The 23,066-nt window shown below is 43.6% G+C and overlaps 1 protein-coding gene across 25 annotated transcripts in view; it reads left to right on the plus strand.

Annotated features, from left to right (window-relative positions):
• KALRN (kalirin RhoGEF kinase) overlaps positions 1-23,066 on the plus strand; it is a 692,638-nt gene that overhangs the window by 200,553 nt on the left and 469,019 nt on the right. For all 25 annotated transcript variants that reach the window (XM_034957211.2, XM_034957212.2, XM_034957221.2 and 22 more), the window contains exon 3: positions 613-727. In XM_034957211.2, the coding sequence (XP_034813102.1) occupies positions 613-727 (115 nt within the window). The remainder of the gene's footprint in view (positions 1-612; positions 728-23,066) is intronic.

Here is a 23,066-nt window from a genome sequence, read left to right on the forward strand (position 1 = left end):
CTCTAGCAGGAGTGACAGGTGGCACCTCAGGCAGACAGGCAGGGGTGGTTTTTTGGCTGTGTAAAAAATACTTAATGTTTTTTCTATGAATCTGAAAACCTCCCAGTAATGCTATCCTGGGATGGATGCTTTGAGGTCTTCTCACCATAGTAGTCAGCTCATCACAAGCACTCCCACCTCACAGAGGTCTATAAAGAGAAGTAAATTAGAGGTTAAATTTCCAAAGAACATAGCACTTTCCACCAGCTTGTTTTCTCAATAAGAACAGTTATCACCACTTTCATTATCATCTCACATTTGTAGAGAGCTTTACTTTTCCAAGTGCATCCCCATGTGCCAACTCATCAGTTCTTGCAACAGCCCTGTAATGTGCACAGTACTGTTTTCATCTGCCTTCTACAGATGAGGCACCAGAGAAGCCAAAAGACTTGCCCACGGTCATATGTGCTACCTGCATCTAGACCCCCCCACCTTGTCCTAAGCAGTGACCAGATTTCTCTGGATACCCTATTTCTGTCTGATCACCCAGCACTCAGACAGATTTCTTTTTCCTCTGTGGCTTTCCTTTCTGACTGGTTTTCTTAAACACTCTTCCCTTCCTCCTTCTTGCAGGGGGTCGTGATAAGCGAGGCGGACCCATCCTGACCTTCCCTGCTCGCAGCAATCATGACAGAATAAGACAGGAAGACCTGCGGAAACTCGTGACGTATTTGGCCAGCGTGCCAAGGTAAGGGGAAGGGGAATGGCCTGCAGGGGAGCGGGGGGGGAGCTGGGCTGATGCCAGTTTTGGAAGGAGCCTCCATCCCTGCCAGGGACCCTAGTGGTTTCTGCTCTTCCAGTGGATTCTAACCATTCCTGGAACACCATTGTCCATTGTCTGCCTCATTCCCATTGTTACTGCTGAGATTCATGTGAATGGGGTGGGAGCTGGAAGTGGCAACTCCGGACACTCAACTCTGTATCACTCAGCTACAGGAAACACTCTATGACACTGATTTAGGTCATGCATTTTCAGTGGGAGTGATATTGCCCCCAAAGAGAGTGAAAATTGGTTCTTGGGGATAGCAAAAGATTTTTTTTTTCCATGTATTAAACACAGGTATACATACTCTACCAAGGTACAGTATATGTGTGGTATTAAATTTTCACTGGGTAGGGTGATTAGGGAAAAAAGATCTAAAAAGGCTCCTTCAGGGCCTAGGATGATAATTTTAAAAAGTGTGACAAACATTGGTCTAGGTAGCACTGGCCACAAGGTGGGTGTGGGAGACATGCCAAGGACATAGTTTATGTATTTTGAGATGGAAGAGAAGAGAGCTTCACTTGATCAGAGAATCACAAGATGTGAGAGTTGGGAGAGCCCTGAGGAGCAATCTAGGCAGATACATGTCATGTCCTGCTTAGGGAAAGGGGCTGACAGGGGATGTGTGTGGTTCACAAGGGTCAGTGGCAGAGCTTGGTCTAGAACTCAACCCTCCTGAGTCCAGCCCCGGTGCTCTCTCACCGTCTTTGTTCTTGAGCAGCGACGGCACTGCTCTCTGTCTCTTAGTGGGGCCAAAGCCTGTGAAATGTTTGTTGTGGCAAATAAGAAATGGTTCTTTGGGCTTTCAAAACCTTCATCTTGTCTCTTTGCATTTTATAGAAGAATTAGTGAATTACAGGGAGGAGCTATATATCCAGCTTTGCCTTTGCTGGAAGACCTGGGATAATTTTTGAATGTGCTGATTAAGTTCTTGAAGCAGGTGTTGAGTGAGGCAAGTACTGCATTTCAGAGAGCTAAAGAAGAGATGAATGTAAAGGGGTGGTTGGGAGGTGATGGGCAAGTAGTAAAGGGGATTTTAAGAGCAGTCATCACATGCTTGGAAGGATGTTGAATGGAATTGTGAGCCCTGAAGAACTTCAGGCAGAAGACTGAACAAATAGATGCTGAATAGTGTCTGTTTTTTTTTTCTTTATGATATCCACTGGGAACAGAAAAAAGATAAAAGGTCTTAAGCTTCAGTAAAAGGGATTTGGGTTATATCTGAAGAAGAACTTATAAACTTTGAGTGCATGAAACAATGAATGTAAGGATGAAAGATTTTTTTTCTGGGGGTCATTATAAAGAAGAAATACTCTTATCTGTCTCAGAGGCAAGGAGGTAGACGAAATAACTCGTGATTGATATAGGTAATTTAGCAATTTAGCCATCTAGGAGCTAAGCAGTTTTTTAAAGCACTTTTCCTAAGTATGTGACTAACAGGCATAAAACCAGGAATTTTCTGAAGCAATTTACAATAGAAGTTTTCATAGGGAGCTGTGATGAACTCTCAGTTCTCTTAAAGACAGAAGAAATTGGGATCCCGGAAGACACAAAGGGTAAATTTTTCTTTCCTGCGTGTTTATCACATAGCTGCAGCTAATTCATGCTCATCTTTTCTTTAGAATAAAGAGGGAAAGAGTTGGAAGAATACTTTTCTTCATTCTGACTTGTTAAGCAAAGAGTGGGACAAAACAGACTGGAAGCAATTTAAAAAGAAAAGATTTCCGCTGGGGTGAAGGGGAACAAAACCCAAGAGGGGCTGAGAGGAAGGTCATGAAAAAGGTGGAATAATACATTATCACTGAAGGAACACACAAGATGCAGGCTCTCTGCTTCTCAGGGGGTGGTCACATCAGTGCAATCTGCACTCCTGAGAACTGGAAGGCTCTTCACAGGGCAGGCAAGAGCCCTATTGCCAGTGGGAAGAACTGTTCTGTGATGCCTGCTGCCCTGCCTCCTGAGGGACCTGCATTCATGAAGAGTGTAAGCGCCTGGCAGGCCGCAGAGTTCACCTAGTCATGCCCACCAGTCACTTCCTAATTCTCTTGGCTACATGTCACACATAATGGCTGTTGGATGGAACAGGATTGTTCTAAAGACAGTGAAGTTTGGGGTAGGAAAACTGAATAACTTAGCAGGTCAGATTATATTTGCCACTTTCTTCTTTGTAGCCATGGCTTTGGAAGAGAAAGGGAACAATGAAAATTAACTGTTAGACTCAGTAGATGATACTGATGAGAAGAAATTGTTTATCTGGGTCAGATCCAGGATGCTAAAAAGACAGGCTCTGGTTGTTGGAGGTGGATTGTTACAGGCTGGTGTGATCAAGCCTGTAGGTGACATTTGATCATTTGATGTTTGGTTTTTTTTTTGAGACTGAGTCTCACTCTATCACCCAGGCTGGAGTGCAGTGGCACAATCTCGGTTCACTGTAACCTCTGCTTCCCAGGTTCAAGTGATTCTTGTGCCTTGGCCTGCCAAGTAGCCGGGATTACAGGCACCTGCCACCACAACTGGCTAATTTTTGTATTTTTATTAGAGACGGGGTTTCACTGTGTTGGCCAGGCTGGTCTCGAACTCCTGACCTCAAGTGATACACCCACCTCAGCCTCTCAAAGTGCTGGGATTACAGGCATGAGCCACCTCTCCTGACCAACATTTGCTACCTATTTATTCATGCATTTATTCATTATGTAGTCAACAAGTATTTAGAGCTTCTCTATGCCAGGTAGATTGAGGATTTATGGTGAACAGGAACACACATTTTGAGAAATTTAGGGGAAACCTGGGTATTTTCCTACCCAGTGCCAAACCAGTAATAGTAAAAGGCAGCCCAAGATGGGAGTGCATTGTAGCATAGGAGATGAACCAGCCAGCAGAAGACAAATAAGGATAAGTGAGTGGTGAATGAGGATCCTAGAATTTAAGGAACCAGCAAACTTAACGGCCATTTGGGGGACCATTTTAGAATAGATGATTAAACAGATAGTGTTGATAATTTAGAAATGAATAGGAAGAAATAGTCCCACTCTCCTCTCTGTAGGCCAGGCCATATCTGGACCACTGCATTCAACTCTGTAACATTCATCTGGCCAGCTTCATTTTAAGAACTACATAAATCAGTTAGAGTGCTGTCAAGGAAGCAGCACATTAAGGCACCCACAATCCATGTCTCCACAGTTGAAGGAATGAGGGATGTTTGCTGGCAGGCATGAAGATGAAGAAAAAAAAACCACAACAAAAAACGCAATTCCTGACTTCAGGAGAGCTGCCCCAGAAATGAGGGAACAGGCATGGCCTCTGTTGCATTAACGGGTGGACGTTAGAATCAGGAGAAAGAACCTGCCCACATGGAAGCTGTCTAGCAACACTGCTGCTGCCTCTGGAGAAAGTGAACTTCCTGTCACTGGAGACCAGGTGACCCTCTGTTAGGGATGCTGTAGAAAAAGTTCCTCTACTGGGTTGAAGGTGGGCTTAGATAACTTCTAAGAATCTTTCCTGCCCCGAATTCTAGGTTTCTGTGATATTGGAAAAAACAATGCATCATAAAATCCAGGGCCTCAGAACAGAGTATTACCACCCCCCCAGTATGCATCTAAGTGCTCTCTTCTCAGACTTCCTAAGTAAGTTAAGGTCTGGGATTTCACTTAAGATTTTGTCTATACCTTAAATCCTAAGAGAACTTCTTTTTAGTCCCCTTGGACTCCAGGTGGAAATTTTGGGGCATTACCCAGGACCAAGGATCCTGTTGGGGTGTAACAGCTTGGATCAGTCCTGACTTATTCGTTCAGCGTCCATCTTGGCCTGAGATGAGTCCCGTCATTTTAACTTCTCTGTCTTGCTCCTGATGAGTTTGGGCATCTATCTCCTAGGTCACTCAGGTTTTCCATCATCTTATTCTGAGGAGTCATAGGTAACAGGGTGGGAAGAAACCTTAAACGTCTTCTAATTCAACTTTTCAATAACTCCATCCACTCAGTTCAACAAATATTTACTGAGTGTCTACTATGAGACAAGTTCTGGACAGGAATCTTGGTGAGGCCTCATGTTATCTTTACTGTCATCCACCTACACTTATCTAACATTTTTTTGTCCTGGTCTGCTATCTGCTTACAGTTACTTGAAAGGAGTGGAAAGTGTACGTGAAAGGAGTGGAAAGAAAATACTCAGATGTGATCAGCTGATGAATGTCCCTAGAAATTGAAAGACAGGATAGAAAATCCAGCCTGAGAGTAAACAACTGTCCAGGCCTAGCCCACAGTGTGGATAATCTACCCACTGTGATTATTGGGAGTTGACAAAATGCTTGAAATAGGAATTTCTAAGCACTACATCTAGTAAGGAAATCCTGGGTTACTTTTATTGCATTGAATTCCTCTTCATCATCACTGTTAGCCTGCTTTGTCACGACCTTCTTTCTGTGACTCCTAAGGGCACCAGTTGATGTATCTGACACTTAATCTGCTCTTAGCAGTTCCACTGAGATACTGAGTGTTCTGCCAAGGAATGTGGTTATCATATTGGTGAGGAAAGATAACAAGAAATTAGGATGAGTTATTCTGTAATGTCAATCAAATCAAGGTGCCTTTACTTGTGGCCTATTATTTGATAACATTTGCTCTTGTTCTACGGATTTCAGCAAAAGATAAGTTGGGCTTATGGCCTGCGCTGTCTTTGTGCAGCATTACCAGAAAATAGGTGTAAGCAGAGAGAACCAGGAAGACAGCTGAAAGAAGAGGGGTAAAAACTGCAAGGGTTTCCTGCCTCTATTTTCTGCGTGAGAGAGCCTGAGCTATCCAAACTACTGCCATGAAACATGTTCTGTTGTAAGGGCCTGTTGAGATGTGTTGTTGGTACCTTACTCTTTGCTCTGGGATCATCAATAAAAGGAGGATGTGGGGAGGAAGGGGAGGGATCAGGTGATGGAAAGGCCAGATAATAGGACCAATGAGAACATTTAGGTCACATTGTTTACATTTCCCTAAAACATACCTTTTAAAGATCATTGTTGATTTCTTTATCCATTTTGAATTTAAACCCTATGTATAAATAGCTTATAATTTCTATGTATAAACAAGATACTTTTTACACACATTTCCAGCAATACCAGTTAGGTGTCCCTATTGTTGGCTATATGTAACCCCAGCCCTGAAGAGCAAATAGCATTCTACCATGCTGCTAGGAAACATAAAGCCACAGTAGTAACTGCAATCGTTAGTAATCACCTTCCTTAGAGTCATATCAGCTTTTGCAGCAAAGGATGAAGAGGCATCTTAGTCTAGATGGAAGATGCTGAGCTTCGGATCCCAGCTCTACCTTTCTGCAGCTGGGAAACATATGGCCCCTCAACCTGGGTAATTTGGGAAGACTTTAACCAAGACACAGTTTATAAGGCTGTGGGAAGAGAACAGAGAAACCAGCAAGGTTTGGATCCCTCAGGCATTGCAGGCCTGGAAACAGCACGGAGGGGAAACATTACCACTTCTAAGAGAGAGGAGAGCTTTGTGAGAGGCTGCCTGACAGGAACTGTGGCCTTCAGTGGACGATGCCACCAACACATGGTGACTCCATGACAGGGAGCAGGGGAATTGGTATCTTGACCCCACTCTCTTCCCATTCTCTCATCTCCTGTCATCATTGACTGAATGTACCGAGAAGCCAGATGACAGGGGAGCCCATTGATGTAGTCCATGTAGGTCAACTTCCCAAGGCACTGGGTAGTGGAGAGAAGATACAGAATGGATTCAAGGTGCAAATGGAAGATATTTGGCACAGAGGGAGACTTTGGGCATGCTATTCACCATTTCTAAGTTTAATATTCTAATTTTTATTTTGGGAAAATAATGTCTATCTCATAAGGGTATTGTGAGGAATTATCTAGCAGGCTCTCTCTAGCATCCAGGTGCTCGTAATTGTTAGTCTTTCCCCTAAAGGAGGTCAGTAATAGTAATAATGATAATAATAGCAACAAAAAATATATATGAACATACATAGATAGCAATATTTGCTACATATGAGGGACTAGATGCAGTGTATGTAAAGGTTATGAAGCACAATAATAAAGCGAGCACTTGAGAGCCTACCCTCCAATTTGACAAGCAGAACATCACCTCTATCCTCAATGCTACCTAGGGCTCCTCCCCATTCTGACTCTCCTACTTCCCCCCAAAATAACGCTGTCCTGGGTTTTATGTTTATCCTTCTTTTGCTTTTTGGGAGGTATAGTTCAGCACATATTTTCATAAACAATATATGATTTACTTTTCTTGTTTTTGAGCTTTAAAAGAATGGTATTGTACATTGTGTAGTTTTCTGTGACTAGCATTTCTGAACTATTGTGATGTGCAACAACATGGATGAATCTTTAAACATAATTTAGAGTGAAAAAGAAGCTAAGGTTTTGACTCTGAGAACTCCAAACCAAATTATTAATAGATTAATGCAGTGCTAAAGTGTCTCTTGAGAAGTTTCTCTTAGTTAACTGAAATAAGGAAAATTAATAATGATTACTTTTCTCCATACTTTAGAATAAATATCATAATTTATATCAATATCAAACAAAAAGTAAAATTCTTTTCAATTTATTAATTATTGGTATTAAGTAAGATAAAGTATATCAAATCCTTACATAGTGCCAGGTACACAGTAGATTCCATAAACATTTGGTTGCGTCTCCTTCTATGGTCTGGGGAAGTCTAGCATGTGCATAATTGTGGGGTAGCACCCTGAGTTAAGTGATGAAATAGAGGGTTGAACCCAGTGCTCTGGCCTTCCAGCATGTGGAACATACAGCCTCGCTGTTGACTGGGAGTGGGGAGACTTCAAAAGAGACGTGAGCAGCATTTAGAAGCCCCAAGATAATTTTGCTAAAAGCACGAAGGGGTAGGAGTGGGCCAGTCAGAGGGAAGGGCTCAAAGGAACACTGGGGGTGGGCAAAGGAGATGAAGGGGTGTCAGGTTAAGTTCCAGAAACTCAAGATGTAGAAACACATAGTCTTTTGGGAGAATGGCAGAGGATAGGGCAGAGAGGCATGTAGAATTCTGTGGGTCCAGTTCAAGAAGTTAGTTACTAATAGGCAATAAAAAAGCCATTGAAGAGCTTTTCAGTAGGAGAATGACAATTAAAATTGCCTTTTAGAAGATTCACTCTGGCAACTGAGTGGAAGATGAAATGGAAGAGAAGGCTAGGCAATGGGGAAACAGTTCCAATAATGTGGGTTAAAGACAGTAAAAGTAACAACTAGCATTTATTAATCAATTCTAGGCACTGTTATAAGTATTTTACATGCATTAACTTAATTCTCAACAACACTTTGAGAGGGGAATTATCATTATTTCCCTTTTACATATCAGGAAACTGAGACTTAGAGAGATGAAGTACTTGCCTACTGGCACACAGTCAGTATGATCTGGAGCCAGATGGTCTAGCACCAGAGCCTAAGCTTTTATCCAGTGAAGAGATGAGGAGGCCAAAGTGAAGGAAGTGGCAGTGGTGGCAGAGTGAGAGGACTGATTTGGGGAGAGTAAGAAGGTGAACTCTGAAGGATGGGCTAAGACTGGATTTGGAACAGAGGGACAATGGAAGAGGGCGGTAGGGAAGGGTGCCAACACAGAGATCTAACAATGGTGGGCAGGGACCACTACGCTTCAAACTTGCTTTCCTGAAGCTTCTCTTTGGAACCTAAGTGTGAAGGTTGCTGCAGGTGAGAAATACAGGTGGTAATTACCTCAGTTTTGGGCTTCTGCTGGCCAAGGCAACCATGGTGGCTGTGGATATGCAGGACAACAGGGGTGGTGAGGGTGGTGGTGGTGCTGGGGGTCCTTCACAGTTCCTCCCCCAGGTGTTTGTGTTCAGTTTTAGATGCATTAACTCTCATTTATGCTCATCTGTGGGTGATAGTCAACCATGATTTAGTTACCAAATTATACCAAGAGATGTAGGGAGAAAACAAAAGCACTTAAGACCATAGAAACTATTTAAAGAGATTAATGAAAGACTATCAGTAGCAGGGACCCCGAGCTTAATGCCTACATTGGTGGGGTAGTCTCTATCGTATTCTAGCGATGATCATCTTGTTCATTTTCCTTGAGTCTGAGATGTTTCCTTCACCCACCTGCCTGTCTGTTTCTATATTGGCATTGCTGTAGTGTCAGAAGTACAATTCTGGAATTAGTGCTCAGTTAATGCACATTTTGAGGCTCCTTCATTTCCATGGCCATGCCACCATTGTAGGACTTGGCAGGTCTGTGGGGCCTGCACAGTCCATGTGGGGCTAAGGGACTACAGGGGCTCATGGAAACGCTGTGAACAGGGACAGGTTGTAGGGAGTGGGGAAGAGCTGGCTATCATGCTTCAAATGTGGAGAGACACATTTGTGATTCCCTGGAGAACAATAACTGGAGCAATCAGAGGCGGAAACCACTTGGTCATGAAGTAACTATGAGAAGCAGCCCTGGTTATTCCAGGAACCAGTAAGTGCCTGTAGCGATAAATCAAGGACCCACCCAGCACTGGACAAAAGAATTCCTAATAAGTGAGGGTAGTGAGTCTCCTTCACATGCATATTCCATGTATACTCTCAGAAGGGGCTTTGGGCATCATCATTGACTTGGTGGGAGTGGAACAATAGCAGAGAAAGAATGGGCTGCAGGGAGAATGCTGACACCTGGAAATTATGTAGGGTATTCCAGTCCAGGAAGAATGAACCCCAGAATCCTCCCCTCTGGGAGGTGAAATGCGCATGCTTGCTAAAAATTTTCTTACCTATAAAATAGACATAAAGATATTACCAAACACAATGGTAGTGAGGATTCTGTGAGATAACACATGTAAAATGCCTAGCCCATTATTTAGCTCACAGAAGGGGCTGACAACAACTGGCAGTTTCTTTCCCTTCCCTTGCTTGAAAGTAGGGACCTTCTTTTGTCACTTGTCCTTTATTGTCCCTAGCACTGCTTTTTCAAAGTTAGGGTTAGGGTTATGCTTAAGTTTAGGATTAGAGCTAGTAGTGATAGCAGTTACAGCCATAGGTCAGTAACACTTCACTTCTAATATGTAATGAATGAATATATGTGCCTAACAGTGTGACAAAGTTTTGGCCTATATTTTTAAATTAGAAAGATATTTCTTTTACTGGAGAAAGTAAGTGCAGAAAAAATATTTTAAGAGTTTTTTAAAGCTCTTGTGACTGCACCACCTAGAGATAATAACAATATATTAACATATTTCCTTCCTATCCTTTTTTAGAGGTTTGTTTTTTTGAGACGGAGTTTCACTCTTGTCACCCAGGCTGGTGCGCAATGGCATGATCTTGGCTCACTGCAACCTCCGCCTCCTTGGTTCAAGCGATCCTCTTGCCTCAGCCTCACAAGTAGCTGGGATTACAAGTGCCCACCACACGTCCAGCTAATTTTTGTATTTTTAGTAGAGATGGGGTTTCACTATGTTGGGCAGGCTGGTCTGGAACTCCTGACCTCAAGTGATCCACACACCTCAGCCTCCCAAAGTGCTAGGATTACAGGCGTGAGCGACCGCGCCTGGCCTAGAGCTTTTTAAAAACAGAATTGGACTATATTGTTTCTTCAGTTTTGCTGCTTGCTTTATTCCAGTTAGCATTATACTATAGGAATATTTTCATAACATTAAAAACTTTTCATGTGTAATAGTGTGTCTTGGGATGCATCATATTTAATTAACCCTATCACTGGGCATCTAAGTCGTTTCCAGAAGTTCAGTGTTGTAAGTAACCCTCAGTAAAAATCTTTTTATGTAAACCTTTGTCTGTATCTTAAGTGGTTTCTTTGAGATAAATCTGTAGCAATCATGGACTTTTTTTAGTTTTTACATATATAATTTTTTTTTGCTTTTTAAAAATTGATACATAATGTACATATTTATAGGGTGCATATGATATTTTGATAGATGTATACAATGTGCAGTGATCAAATCAGAGGCATTGAGATTTCCATCATCAGAAATTTATCATTTTTTTTGTTGGAAACATTCCAAATCTTCTCTTATAGCTATTTTGAAATATAAATTATTGTTAACTAGAGTCACTCTACTGTGCTATCAAACACTAGATTTTATTCCTTCTATGTAACTGTATTTTTGTACCTATTAATCACCCTCTTTTGTTCCTTCTCCCTTCTCTTCCCAGCCTCTGGTAATCATCATTGTATTTACTACCTGTGTGAGTTGTTTTTTTCTAGCTCCCACATATGAGTGAGTTCACGCAATATTTGCCTTTCTGTACCTGGCTTATTTCACTGAACATAAAGTCCTTCAGTTCCATCCATGTTGCTGCAAATGATAAGATTTCATTCTTTTTATGGCTGAAGAGTACTCCGTTGTGTATTTATATCACATTTTCTTTATCCATTCATCTGTTGATGGACGGTAAGGTTGATTCCATGTCTTGGCTATTGTGAATAGTGCTGCAGTAAACATGGGAGTGCAGGTATCTTTTTGATACACAGATTTCCTTTCTTTTGGCTACATACCCAGCAGTGGGATTGCTGGATCATACGGTAATTTTATATTTATTTTTTTGAGAAACCTCTGTACTGTTTTCTGTAGTTGCTGTACTAACTTACATTCCCACCAACAGTGTATGAGTGTTTCCCTTTTTCTGCATCCTCCTCAGCATCTGTTATTTTCTGTTTTTTTGTCGTTGTTGTTGTTTTTTGTTTTTTTTTAGTAGCCATTCTAAATGAGGTGAGATGATATCTTATATGGTTTTGAGTTGCATTTCACTGATGATTAGTGATGTTGAGTATTTTTTTCATGTACCTGTTGGCCATTTTGTATATCTTCTTTTGAGAAATGTCTATTTGGATCTTTTGTCCATGTTTTAATCAGACTACTTATTTTATGAACCTTTTTTTAAAGCTGGTGGGACAACTCACCAAATTTATTTCCAAATTTATCAATTTATACTCCCAGTATGACTTGCAATGTTTGTCTTTCTGTGCCTGGCTTATTTCACTTAACATAATGTCCTTCAGTTCCATCCATGGTCATGCAAATGACAAGATCTCATTCTTTTTATTGGCTGACTAGTACTCCATTATGATTTCCTTTCTTTTGGCCATATACCTAGACATGGGATCGCTGGATCATATGGTAGTTTTATTTTTACTTTTTGAGAAACCTCCGTACTGTTTTCCAATGAGATTTCCTATTCTTTGCATTTCCCTAAATTTATTTGCTCACCATTGCCCAGGCACCATTGTGCAAACATTCTTATCACCATCATCAATGACCCTAACTTAGGGCCATATATTGTGTACCTAAACCTTATCCTGACTTTGGAAAGACTAAAGGGATTGGTCACAGGGCCTGCTCTGCGGGGCCTCCCAGGCAAGGATTCCTTTTACTTTCCTAAACTAATATGGCCCCTTAACAGGGAGCGCACATTAAAGTTAGGATCTGATATGAAATCTAAAAAGGGCTTGCTTGTTTTTTTTGCCCTTGGTGATTCTTTAGTTTTGCCTCTGGATGTGTTTCAGCTCCTTGGCTGGTTGTGTAGTCAGTTCTGGCATGGCTTAAAGTGGTTAACCTCTTTTGTGTTTATCGGAACTGGTGTCCTTATCTGCCTTTTATGGATAAAGGCCTTTCTGGGCAGCAATGTTGAATGAGCCTGGAAAGCCTAGATGTGGTCATTTAATTTCTCTTTTAGGCTACTGTAGTCTATGGCTCACCAAGAGCAGGCTGATTAGGAAGCTGAAGTGTCTGGTGTCACCTTGATTAGGTCAACTTCAATGTCAGGTGAAATAAGATCCAATGCATTCAGGTGTTTCTGGAGTTTGTGGTAGGTAATCAGGATGAGTTAAATTTAGCTGGGATTCATTTGGCTGGAATATTGAAAATAAGAGAGTTCCCTGAATATAGATGCTGGAGAGACAGCCTAGCATCGGGGGAAAAGGATGTGTTTTTCAGTTACGGGGATCCAGATTTGGGGCTGTTTCTCTTTCCCCCATTACATATCATTTTCACTGTGTTTTCTATTTCTCTCTTTACTTATCGTTGGTTAAGTCTGATTATGTGCCCTTCACTGATGTTTGGGGTTGAGTATGTTTTCAGGCATATATTTGATACGGACACTCTATGTTACGACACTTCAGTTTTGTAGAGACTGCCTTTATTGTACACTCTTCTGGCAGTTTAGGTGTGCTGCCACCAAGTGGTAGAGTACCTGAGCTCAGCTGCCCAAGAAGACATAGATGGGTTTTGTCAGAGGCTCCAATGGTTCTATTCTGGTTCTCTCCTCATTAAATCTGGGATTTTCCAAGCTTTACTGTTTAAAATTTTATTGAAACACTGAAATTTAAGCAACCAATAAGCAAGGATTACTCTTCTTCAACTACAAGTGAGTTTGATACAATCTTTCTCAAAGAACTGTAGTAAATGATAGATAAAATAATGTTTGTGAAAATGTTTCACCTGCTATGTAATAATTGCCAGTTGAAACTGGGAATTTTATAATAATGCTATTTTGGGGATATAAATAGTGTGGTGTTTCTATAATAATTCTTTTTAAAATAAAATCAAATTTAAAAAGACTAAAACACTAACAAAAAGCATTCCTGTTGGTTTTGCCTTCATCTTTGGTAGATCTGAAGTTGCAGTGCCCCAAGCGAACTTATCTCTTGGAGCTCCCACTGTCCCCCTGACCTTTTTCATCAGCCACAAACATTGAAGATAAAACATTGAAGATAATTTGTCTTTTCAGACCTTCCTTTCCAGACAATATTTTCTTTCTCTCAACATGGAAGATGAGTACAAGAAAAACAACACTATCTAGGGTTTCTGTTGCAGAGAATTTAGCTTGGGTGTAGGCACTCATCAGTTGCAGAAGATTTCTGTACCAGTTTGCTTCTGTCACTTGTATTGAAAAAAAAAATCTCCCCCTCGCCTTCTCCACCCCATCTCATGTTTTCTTAGATTGCTTTAGAAAAAAAGATTTATTCAGAATTTTGTTCTCAAAAGTCCAGCATTACCTAAACAAAACAAGTGATTTGAACAGCATTTAAAGATTTTTGAATCTGGAAAACTCATATAATGGGGGTGAGTCCCATCCCTTCTGTGAGATCTGAGTGTCCTGAGAGAAACCACACAACTTTCTCTCTGATAGGTGGTGAACCTCTTGCAGGTTGGAATGGTTGGTTTTGTTTCTTGCCCCTGAGGGTGTGGAGCACCACCTTGCAAACTGGCTGAATTCAATTAGACTGGAGGCTCCCCAAGGAAAAAGGAGAGGGCTTCACCCCCCCATACTCCTTAGGGCCAATGCCGGGATCTCTATTTCAGACATGAAGTACCTGAGGCCAGACTGAGGTTTCCTTCAGGAGGTTATCTTTCCTCTGTCCGGGGCTGTGACCACAGGGGGTACCCAGGCCAGAGGTGGGTGGACTGGCGCTGTGGCAGAGTGGGGCAGAGCCTTCTGCCAGGGGACGGAGCATGGATGTACCTGCGAGGGAACTAGCAGTGGACTCAGTCTCACCAAGGAGGTATATTCTTGTTTCTAAATTAAGCAAGTATGACAGCCAGCCCCATTTCTCCTGGAACTTAGATGGGAGCACTTTGTCAGCCATGGTGACTCAGCAAGGATGAATGTTTTTCGGATAATTTACTGACGTAATTCAAGCATGTGTCCTGATGGCCCTGGCCCCTCTTTCCTTTTCTCTCAGAGCCTCCTTCCTCTCTGCATTTCCCATTTGTTCTAGGTCAAGTGAGGACCAGCCTTGGTTTTGAGAGCTACTAAAAAACTCTAAAATCAGTACATTTTTCTCCCTTGCATCTCCCAGACTGTTCTGTCCGGAGCTGGAATTTTATCTGTTTCCATCGCTAGTAATGCATGTGCCAGGTTTTGGCCTGGTGCCTGAGACAAGGTCTGAACCTTGTCCTGTGATGCACTCCACCCTGGTTCCCTACACAGGAAGAGAATGTCCTGGATCTCCAGACCATAAGCTGTTTTCCTTTGCAGGAAATTCAGGCTTCACCCTCATTGGCTGAAGAGAAACTCCCTGTTTTGGACTTGGAGGAAAGCAAGACCATTCCTCACCCCCTTGCAGCTCTGACTATGAAGGAGTGCTCCATTGGGAAGATTGCACATTGGTTCAGATTTAATTCTGTGGATACACAGGACACTTGTTTAGTTCTTACATACACACAAACTCAGAGGGAATGGTCAAATGATCTCTTGGCTGAATTTGCAGATTAATGGGGTGGGGAATGGGGGAGGGACCCAGTTCTTGCCTTCAGGAGGTTTGTGGTCTGGTTAAAGTTTCAGAATCCACAGGAAAAGACAAAAACTGAAAGCTTCCAAGGCAGCAGCCACACAAGCATGTCAGTTAAATGGACGTAATCAGACATAATTTACTGGTGGTAAAAATCTGACCTGGATTGTAAAGGAAATAGAGGAATTGGAATTCTGGAGCTTAAAGGCAGGAAGAAGCTGTAGAGGTCTGCCAGGCCAACTCTTTCTTTTAAAAAGAGTAGAATGCTGTCTAGAGGGGTCCAGTCATGGGCTCAGGGTCCTCCAGCTGGCTAGGGTACCAGTCCTGAGCTTGCTGCAATCATACATAAACTGCCCCCTAACATAGACCCTGCCTGTGGGACAGCAGGGTGCCTAGAGCAGCATGCACAGGATAAGGGCCTCTATGAAGTCATATGTGAAGGGATTCTTCCACCCTATATGTGAGCTTCCTGAGCTTCTGAGCTAGTTATGCATGGGGGCAGCCTAGTTAATTCTGATTTGGAGCAAAGACCTGGAGCCCTTGGTCCTCCCTGTTCCATTTCAAGATCCAAACATGCATGCCTTCACCTCCCACAGGGCTCCCCGACTCCAGCTCTTTGACCTCCCTTGTAATTCCCAGGTTCCCACTAGTGTCTGAGCCATCACAAGGTTTTTCCTCCATGTAAACCATGGGGATCTCATCAGTCCCCTCTGCCAGGGCAACCCTGGCTGGGTGTCAGAGGGAAGGCAGGCTAGCTAGAGGGTAACAGCCGCCTGCCCTGCAGGAAATAGAGCTCCTGCACTGGTTGGTAAAACCCAGTGGGCCTGGCCTGGGGGGGTGGCTTTGTGTGGCGTGTTGCATTGTGTGTTGGTGGGGATGGTTGTGCATTTGTCTGCGTGCTGCGGGTAAAGAGCACTGGGCTTTCAAGAATGTGACTGCTACTTAAGGAGAAAGAGGAGGAGGGAAGGAGAGGAGGTGTGTGCAAGCCACAGCAAGGACTATTTCCTGGAGGAAACATGTGGTTTATTAATGAGGATTCCACCTGGCCTGCCAGGAAACCAGAGCCCAGCTGGAGAGTGTGTGGGGGTTCCTGTGAGAGGGCAGGGAGAGGTGGGGGTGTGGCAAGAGAATGAGGAGTGGTGATGACATGGTAGTAGGCCAAGCCTGGGAGAGTTGCTGCTCTGTCTCCAGGCCAGGTTGGGTGCAGCACCTGAGTGGGAGGCAGCCCATGGCTGCACTGTTGCCATTTCTCTTGAGTCCCCTCAGCTCTCTTCTCTTACTCCACGTTTTAGAAAGGCTCCTTGTGTCTTACAGTGGGGTGGCTGAGGCACTGTGCTTAGACAGGTCACGGTCTTTGTCACAGATATATGTGCTATGATCATAATGATATTTTTTAAAGTTAAAAGATGAATTGTTTTTCATATAGCCTGACTAAGGGGAGTGGGGAGCGGGAAAGAAGGAGAGGGTAGAGAAGGCCAGAGGAGAGTACCTTGGGGTTTGTCTGAGGAGGGCTGCGGAAAATGGGAGGGCTATGTGGGTTTTGGTTTCCAGTTCTTTCTTTCCCTGTAGTGCTTTGGTTTCCATTTCATTTCTGCTGCATGTTCTGAATGGCCCAGAAGGAAGGGATGAACAGCTCTGTGAGGGAGGGTGGGAAATAGGGCAGGAAGCTGCTGTCCTGAAATGGATGTCAGTTTCCATCCCACTCCCATCTGAACCCACCCCTTTGCCACCTTCTCTCCCTAGCCAACTAGACCAGACTCTAGGAGCAATGGTTCTTGTGCTTTCACAGTTTTCATGTCTTCTCTTGGCTAAGAGTAGCTCCTTCCAAACAAATGCTGTGCTCCCAAGCCACTCTGATTCAGAAAGTGGGTCTCTTCCTTTGGTGAACAGGAGTTGTATTTCAGAGCCTGTAAGGCTGTAAAATGACCTTACTGATTGACAAACCCATCAGGGTTTATGCAGCTGCCTCATGCTGGTCCCTCCAAGGTGTACATCCTTTGGAAGACTGCGTGCATTTGCCTGATCCTGCTGTCACCCCCGCCATTCCCGGAGCTCTCTTTGGGAGCTCCCTTCAGCTGTGGGATGCTCTTTTGACTGTTTGCAGCGTGGCATGGCAAGTCTTTGCTTTTTTTTTTTTTTTTTTTCTTTTTTTCTTTTTTTTGATACAGGGTCTGGCTCTGTTGCCCAGACTGGAGTGCAGTAGTGCAATTTGGCTTACTGCCACCTCCACCTTCTGGGCTCAAGCTATCCTCCCACCTCAGCCTCCCTAGTAGCTGGGACTACAGGCATGCGCCACCTTGCCCAGCTACTTTTGGTATTTTTTTGTAGAGACGTGGTTCCAACATCTTGCCCAGGCTGGTCGCGACCTCCTGAGCTCAAGCAATTCGCCTGTCTCAGCCTTCCAAAGTGCTGGGATTACAGGCGTGAGCCACTGTCTTTGTTCTTTTTGAGAGGACTTGATTTGTAGAATATTTTGTTTAAAGGCAGCATTGAAGACAAGTTGGGATTTGGATGCAGAGATCCCGCTGAGTGATTTTAGGCCTCTGGACCTGTCACTTTATGGCTATACCTGGGAATGTTGGGTGTGACCTTGGGACCTGAGTCTGTGCTATTGAATACTTTACCACACTCTGCCTGGAAGAGAAAAAGAGAAACCACCACATCCCTGTTCCAGGTGTTTGCAATGAGAGGTCTTTTTGTTTTTGTTTTGTTTTGTTTTTTAATAGTATTATTTGTGTAGAATTAGGTAGCAGACTTTAAAAAGGTGGAAACTATCAACCTTCCTCATTGGTCTACAGTTAGGGTTTCCCTGGGACTCTGATGGGCAAGAGTTGGGTTTGCTTCTGGCACACTTGAGGGTGAGGAACTGACAAGGAGTAGTTCCTAGACCTAGAAATAGGCAAACAAATCTCTACAACTTTGCCTTCAGTGGTACTTAACCATGGCTGCACATTAGAATCACCAGGGGGAACTTTTAAAAATGATCGAGTCCAACCCCAGACCAATTAGTCAGAATCTCCTCACTTTATAGACCTGGAATAAGGCAGTTGACAGTTAGATGCCTGGTCCGAACGGCTAAGATATCCAGCCGACTGTGTGACCTAAAGCAAGTCACTTCCCGCCTCTGAAACTTGCTACCCTCAGTTCTAACAGGAGGAGCTAGCAAGAAGAAGCATGAATGTTTCCTCAAGATCAAGTGTTCTATGCATCTATGAGGCAAGATAGCATGGCAGTTTTCTGCACAGATACTGAGTCAAACCACTTTATAGAGGAGGACTTGAAACTTAGATTTAGGATAAGATACTACCTTTGCACCACCCCACTGCCCCCACCAGCCCTGGCATCACAAATCAGATGTGCAGAGGCAAAAGATGTGTTGTTAAATGGGTAGAAAAGACACTAACTCTTTGGAATAATAACCTGGGTAAGAGGCCAGAGGGTGACTTCCAGTACAAACAACAAAAAAAACCTCTGGATGAATTAACGTAGATTCTGAGGAGGTCTTTTGGCAGCTGGATTACAGCTTGATAGAAAGACAGCTGGTGGAGAACAGTCACCCATGACCCAGCGGAGAGAGCGCATGAGCAGCACAGGGAGCCCCACCACCTCTCTCCTGCCTTCTGCATACCCAGCCATCCAGGAGGCCTCCCCATTTTAAAGGACCAGTTTGAGAACTGTCTGTGGGAACAAACATTCATTCAAAACCCATTCCTAGAGAGCGACTCATTCTCTGTAAGACACTGTCTCATCTAATATTCTTTTTACTACTTCTGATTATACCAATTAGAGAACTTAAAGCAGGTGATAATGTGTCTTTAACACTTTTCTTTAACACCTGCTGATCTCTGGTGTTTCAGAAAGTGGGTGTGGCTTGGGGCAATCAGCAGAAGTACAGAGGCAGTTAGAATAGCCCTGAGGAGCAGAAAGCAGCTTAACACAGATCAAGTAATGGGCAAAAGTTTGAACAAAGTCTAGATCCCACAGCCAGAGACTCTCCACATGTCTGAATGGCTTGAGAATTCTGGCACAAATGGGTCAGGAGAATTGTTTTCTCTACAGAACTCCAGGAACCTTTCTTTCTCCTCAAATTCGGAAGAACTCAGTTTATGTAATGATTTAGGGTAGACATGGGTGTAGCACAGTTCTGGGAGAAAGTGTGAAGTGGATACTTACTTGGGGCTACTTTTTCTTCCTCCCTTTTCTGGTTTCTGTCTGCCTATGGTGAACGGCCTGCAGGTACTAAAGGCTGCCCAGGCATCATGGATAAGACTCCTCCCGATCATTCCTCCAAGTCATCCTGCACTGTCAGCCCTGTAGGACCAAAGCTGTGCTATGGCAGGGCCAGTGCCACCCTCATTAAATGAGGAACTCTTAGCTTGCCTTGTCCTTCTTCTCTGTCAGCCACTCCTCAGTGACCAGGCTAGCTCTCTACCCGTGTTCAGTTTGTCACCTTCCCTGGACATCTTAGTGAATAGGTCTTATTTGAAGGTTAACTGTGCTCCATCACAGCCCAAGCACTAGGGATTCCTGGTCCTCACACTAGGATTCTGACATCTTCACACTGCTGATACCCTGAAACACACACCCAGGCCAATGGAACCGGCCCCCAGCAGCACACACTAAGGAGGTAAGCAGAAATCTTCATCCCCCTGACTGGTCCGCTGGAGTGGTGCTTGTTATGGGTCTCTGCTTCCCCACCTGCCATCAGAACGGATCAATGTGATCTTTATTCCAGCAGCTGTTTTAAGTGGGAATCTGCCAGACATTCATAGAAATGGGATAGATCTCAGGTGGCATCACATGAGTGGGGGCAAACAGGGTCAGGCCATTTCTCTGCTGCCAGAGCACAGTGGAAACCATGAGGAGGATGGTCCTTATTCCTGAGTTAGGGGTTTTAGTACTCACACAGGATACCCTGGGCCTCCAAGCCAGATTATTTGATGTTTGCTTCTTCAAGGGAGGGTTTTTCTTCCTGTCACTTCCAGAGTTCTCATGGTTTTATAAAAGACCTGGAGTAAGGCAGTTGACAACTAGATGCCTGGCCCAAATGGCTAAGATATCCAGCAGACTGTGTGACCTAGAGCAAGTCACTTCCCACCTCTGAAACTTGCTACCCTCAGTTCTAACAGGAGGAGCTAGCAAGAAGAAGCATGAATGTTTCTTCAAGTGTTCTATGCATCTATGAAGCAAAAAAAAAAAAATTGTAGTTTTATGCACAAATACTGGAGTCAAACAAAACAAGATTCAAATCCTGATTTTACCCTTTCCTTGTGACTGTAAGCAACTTCTCTGAGCCTCAGTTTTCTTAACGGTAGGGCAGGATAATAAATAGCAGCTACTTATGAGTTTCATCTGAGGAATTAATAAGATAATGTATATAAATGTTAATATAGAGCCTCATGTGTTCAGTAAGTTAGCTTTTACCACTAATATATGAATATGTCTCATTTTTACCAAAAAAAGTTGCCCCAAATTTCAGTAGTTTGGCTCTCATTGTATATGTCTATTCAGCTGGAAGATTTGAGGTCCTCACGATTTAGAGGGCTAGCCAAGATGTAGCTGCTGGTCTCCTGCTTCCTTACCAAATTTCATGATTTCTGCTTCCTCCCCTGGCTCCAGTGGAGGAGCAGCCAGCATCCAGGCTGTTTGACTCCTCATGGCTTTTGCACAGGCTGTTCCCTCTGTCTGAAGTATATATATATATATTTTTTGAGACAGAGTTTTGCTCTTGTTACCCAGGCTGGAGTGCAATGGTGCGATCTCAGCTCACTGCAACCTCCGCCTCCCGGGTTCAAGCAATTCTTCTGCCTCAGCCTCCTGAGTAGCTGGGATTACAGTCTCCTGCCACCACACCCAGCTGATTTTGTATTTTTAGTAGAGACAGGTTTCACCATGTTGGCCAGGCTGGTCTTGAACTCCTGACCTCAAGTGATCTGCCCGCCTCAGCCTCACCAACTGCTGGGATTACAGGCATGAGCCACCGTGCCCGGCCTCTAGTATTTTTTTAGTGTTCCCTTAACAAATTATTTCTTATAGTTTCAGTCTTTGCTCCTCATGTGGGCTGTCCTAAGAAGTTCTTAAGACTTATCATAACTTGCATTTATTCTCTTTATCTAGCATTGTCTTGTGTCCACCTCTCCTTCTAGAATGAAACTTTCATGTTTCTGTCTTGTCCACATTTATATATACCTGGTGCCTGGTACTGGGCCAGCCACAAAGTAAATGCTCAATAAATGTATGTTGCATGAATAGATTAATGAACTAATAGATAATATGGTGCATTTATGTGACACTGTATTATTTGTGAAGCACCTTCATAATGAGGTTCTCCTTTTGAAGCCGTGTGAATCTCTGTAAGGCTCTAGAAATTGGTCAACCAGAGCCTGGCTGTAGATACCCCACAATAGCCATGACAGTTGCCACGTGGGAAAGCACAGGGTCATGGCAATGCATAGGAAGAGCCCCTTATCCCAGTGCGGATGGAGCAGGGTGGGGAGGGAATGTATCTGTAAGAGAAGACTTCTTGGAAGAAGAGGCTTGTGAGGCTTGTGAATGTAAAAATGTGAGTAAAAATTACCCAGGCAAAGATGGGGTTGGCGTGGGCAAGCACAAAGGCATAGAGGCATGAGAGGGCAAACTGAATATAAAATTGAAACTAATAAATGCATTAAGAGAGGCATGGATAATGTGTTGTCTGTTTTAGCGAGGAGGAGATTGCTCTGACAGAGGATGATCAGGCAATAATGTAGAAGAAAGATCAGGAAAGAATAGAAGGTAGCATTTGAATTCAACCCTGTGGTCAGATGATAATGGGCGGTATGCAAGGTGGTTCACTCATGTGGCCAGGGGAGAATCCAGAGAGACATTCTGGGATTTGCTCAGACAGGAACCTGGAAAGAAGTTCAGGAAGAAGAGATTGGAAGTCAAGATGGGAGAAAGTGGCATTTGTCTCCCTAAGGCCAAACTGTAATGTAGGACAAAGCTTGGCCTGGGGTTGTCATTGACAGGTGCTCAGCCCTGCTGTCTGGGTCCAGAGAGACCTGTGGCTTGAGGCACTGGTACCCTAATTGCCCCCTGCCCCTGAAGTGGAGGTAATTGAGTCTCCTAAAGTGTGAAACAGAGCTGGGATAATAGTAGCAACTAAGACAGAGAAGGCAAATCCAAAGGCCAACAAACTGGTTGTGTAAGTTTGTAAATGAGCGGGGAGTGGCTTGAAGAGTGGTTTTTAAGCCTTCTCCAAAGACATAAAAACTTTACAGACAACAACAACAACTGTGCCTAATAAAACCACTTTGGGGGATTGTCTTCAATAGTGGGCTGCTAAATTGTGATCTCTGCTAGGCTACCATGAGTGAAAACGATCAGTTGTGACACGCCTATTCATTCATTCCTCACACACCTACCCACCCACAGAAGCCCTCTACACCTGGATCTATCAGACCTGGAGCCAGCCCAGTGGGTCAGGAGATGACTCTGTGGGCATCAGGTGTGGGCAGGACCTAACATGCACCTAGAGAGACACCCAGGCCTTGCCCAGAAGTTTGAGATGTGGCTGCCAGGTCAGGTGTACAACAAGAAGCAGAAACCGCGCAGTGATTTCATGGCAACTTAGAGAGGGGAGCCAGGGAAAGCAAATCTTCAGTAGGTGTCTGAGCACATGCAGCAATACTGGGGAGGGAAACTGCCAAGCTCTTTAGGGAAAGCCTCATTAGGCCAAGAGGAGGAGCTCAGTCTTTGCAAAAAGAACCAGACATTTACTCCAATGGCAGAAATCCTTCCAAGCCTATTCTTGCAATAAATGACTCCACTGGAGAGAGCCTGAGGCCATGGAGAGAGAAACTAACATTTTCAACAGGCTTCTGTATGGTGTAGTTGTTGTTCACCTTGCAGATGTTGTTCTGACTTATTTCATTGTTACTCTATCTATTTGTGTGTTACCTACTATTTATTAAATGCATATTGTAATATCTGATTTAGACAAAGTGAGTTTTTATCATTAAATTCTCAAAAACCACACCTAAGAGTGC

The sequence above is a fragment of the Pan paniscus genome, chromosome 2, assembly GCF_029289425.2.
Source record: "Pan paniscus chromosome 2, NHGRI_mPanPan1-v2.0_pri, whole genome shotgun sequence".
NCBI lineage: Eukaryota > Metazoa > Chordata > Mammalia > Primates > Hominidae > Pan > Pan paniscus.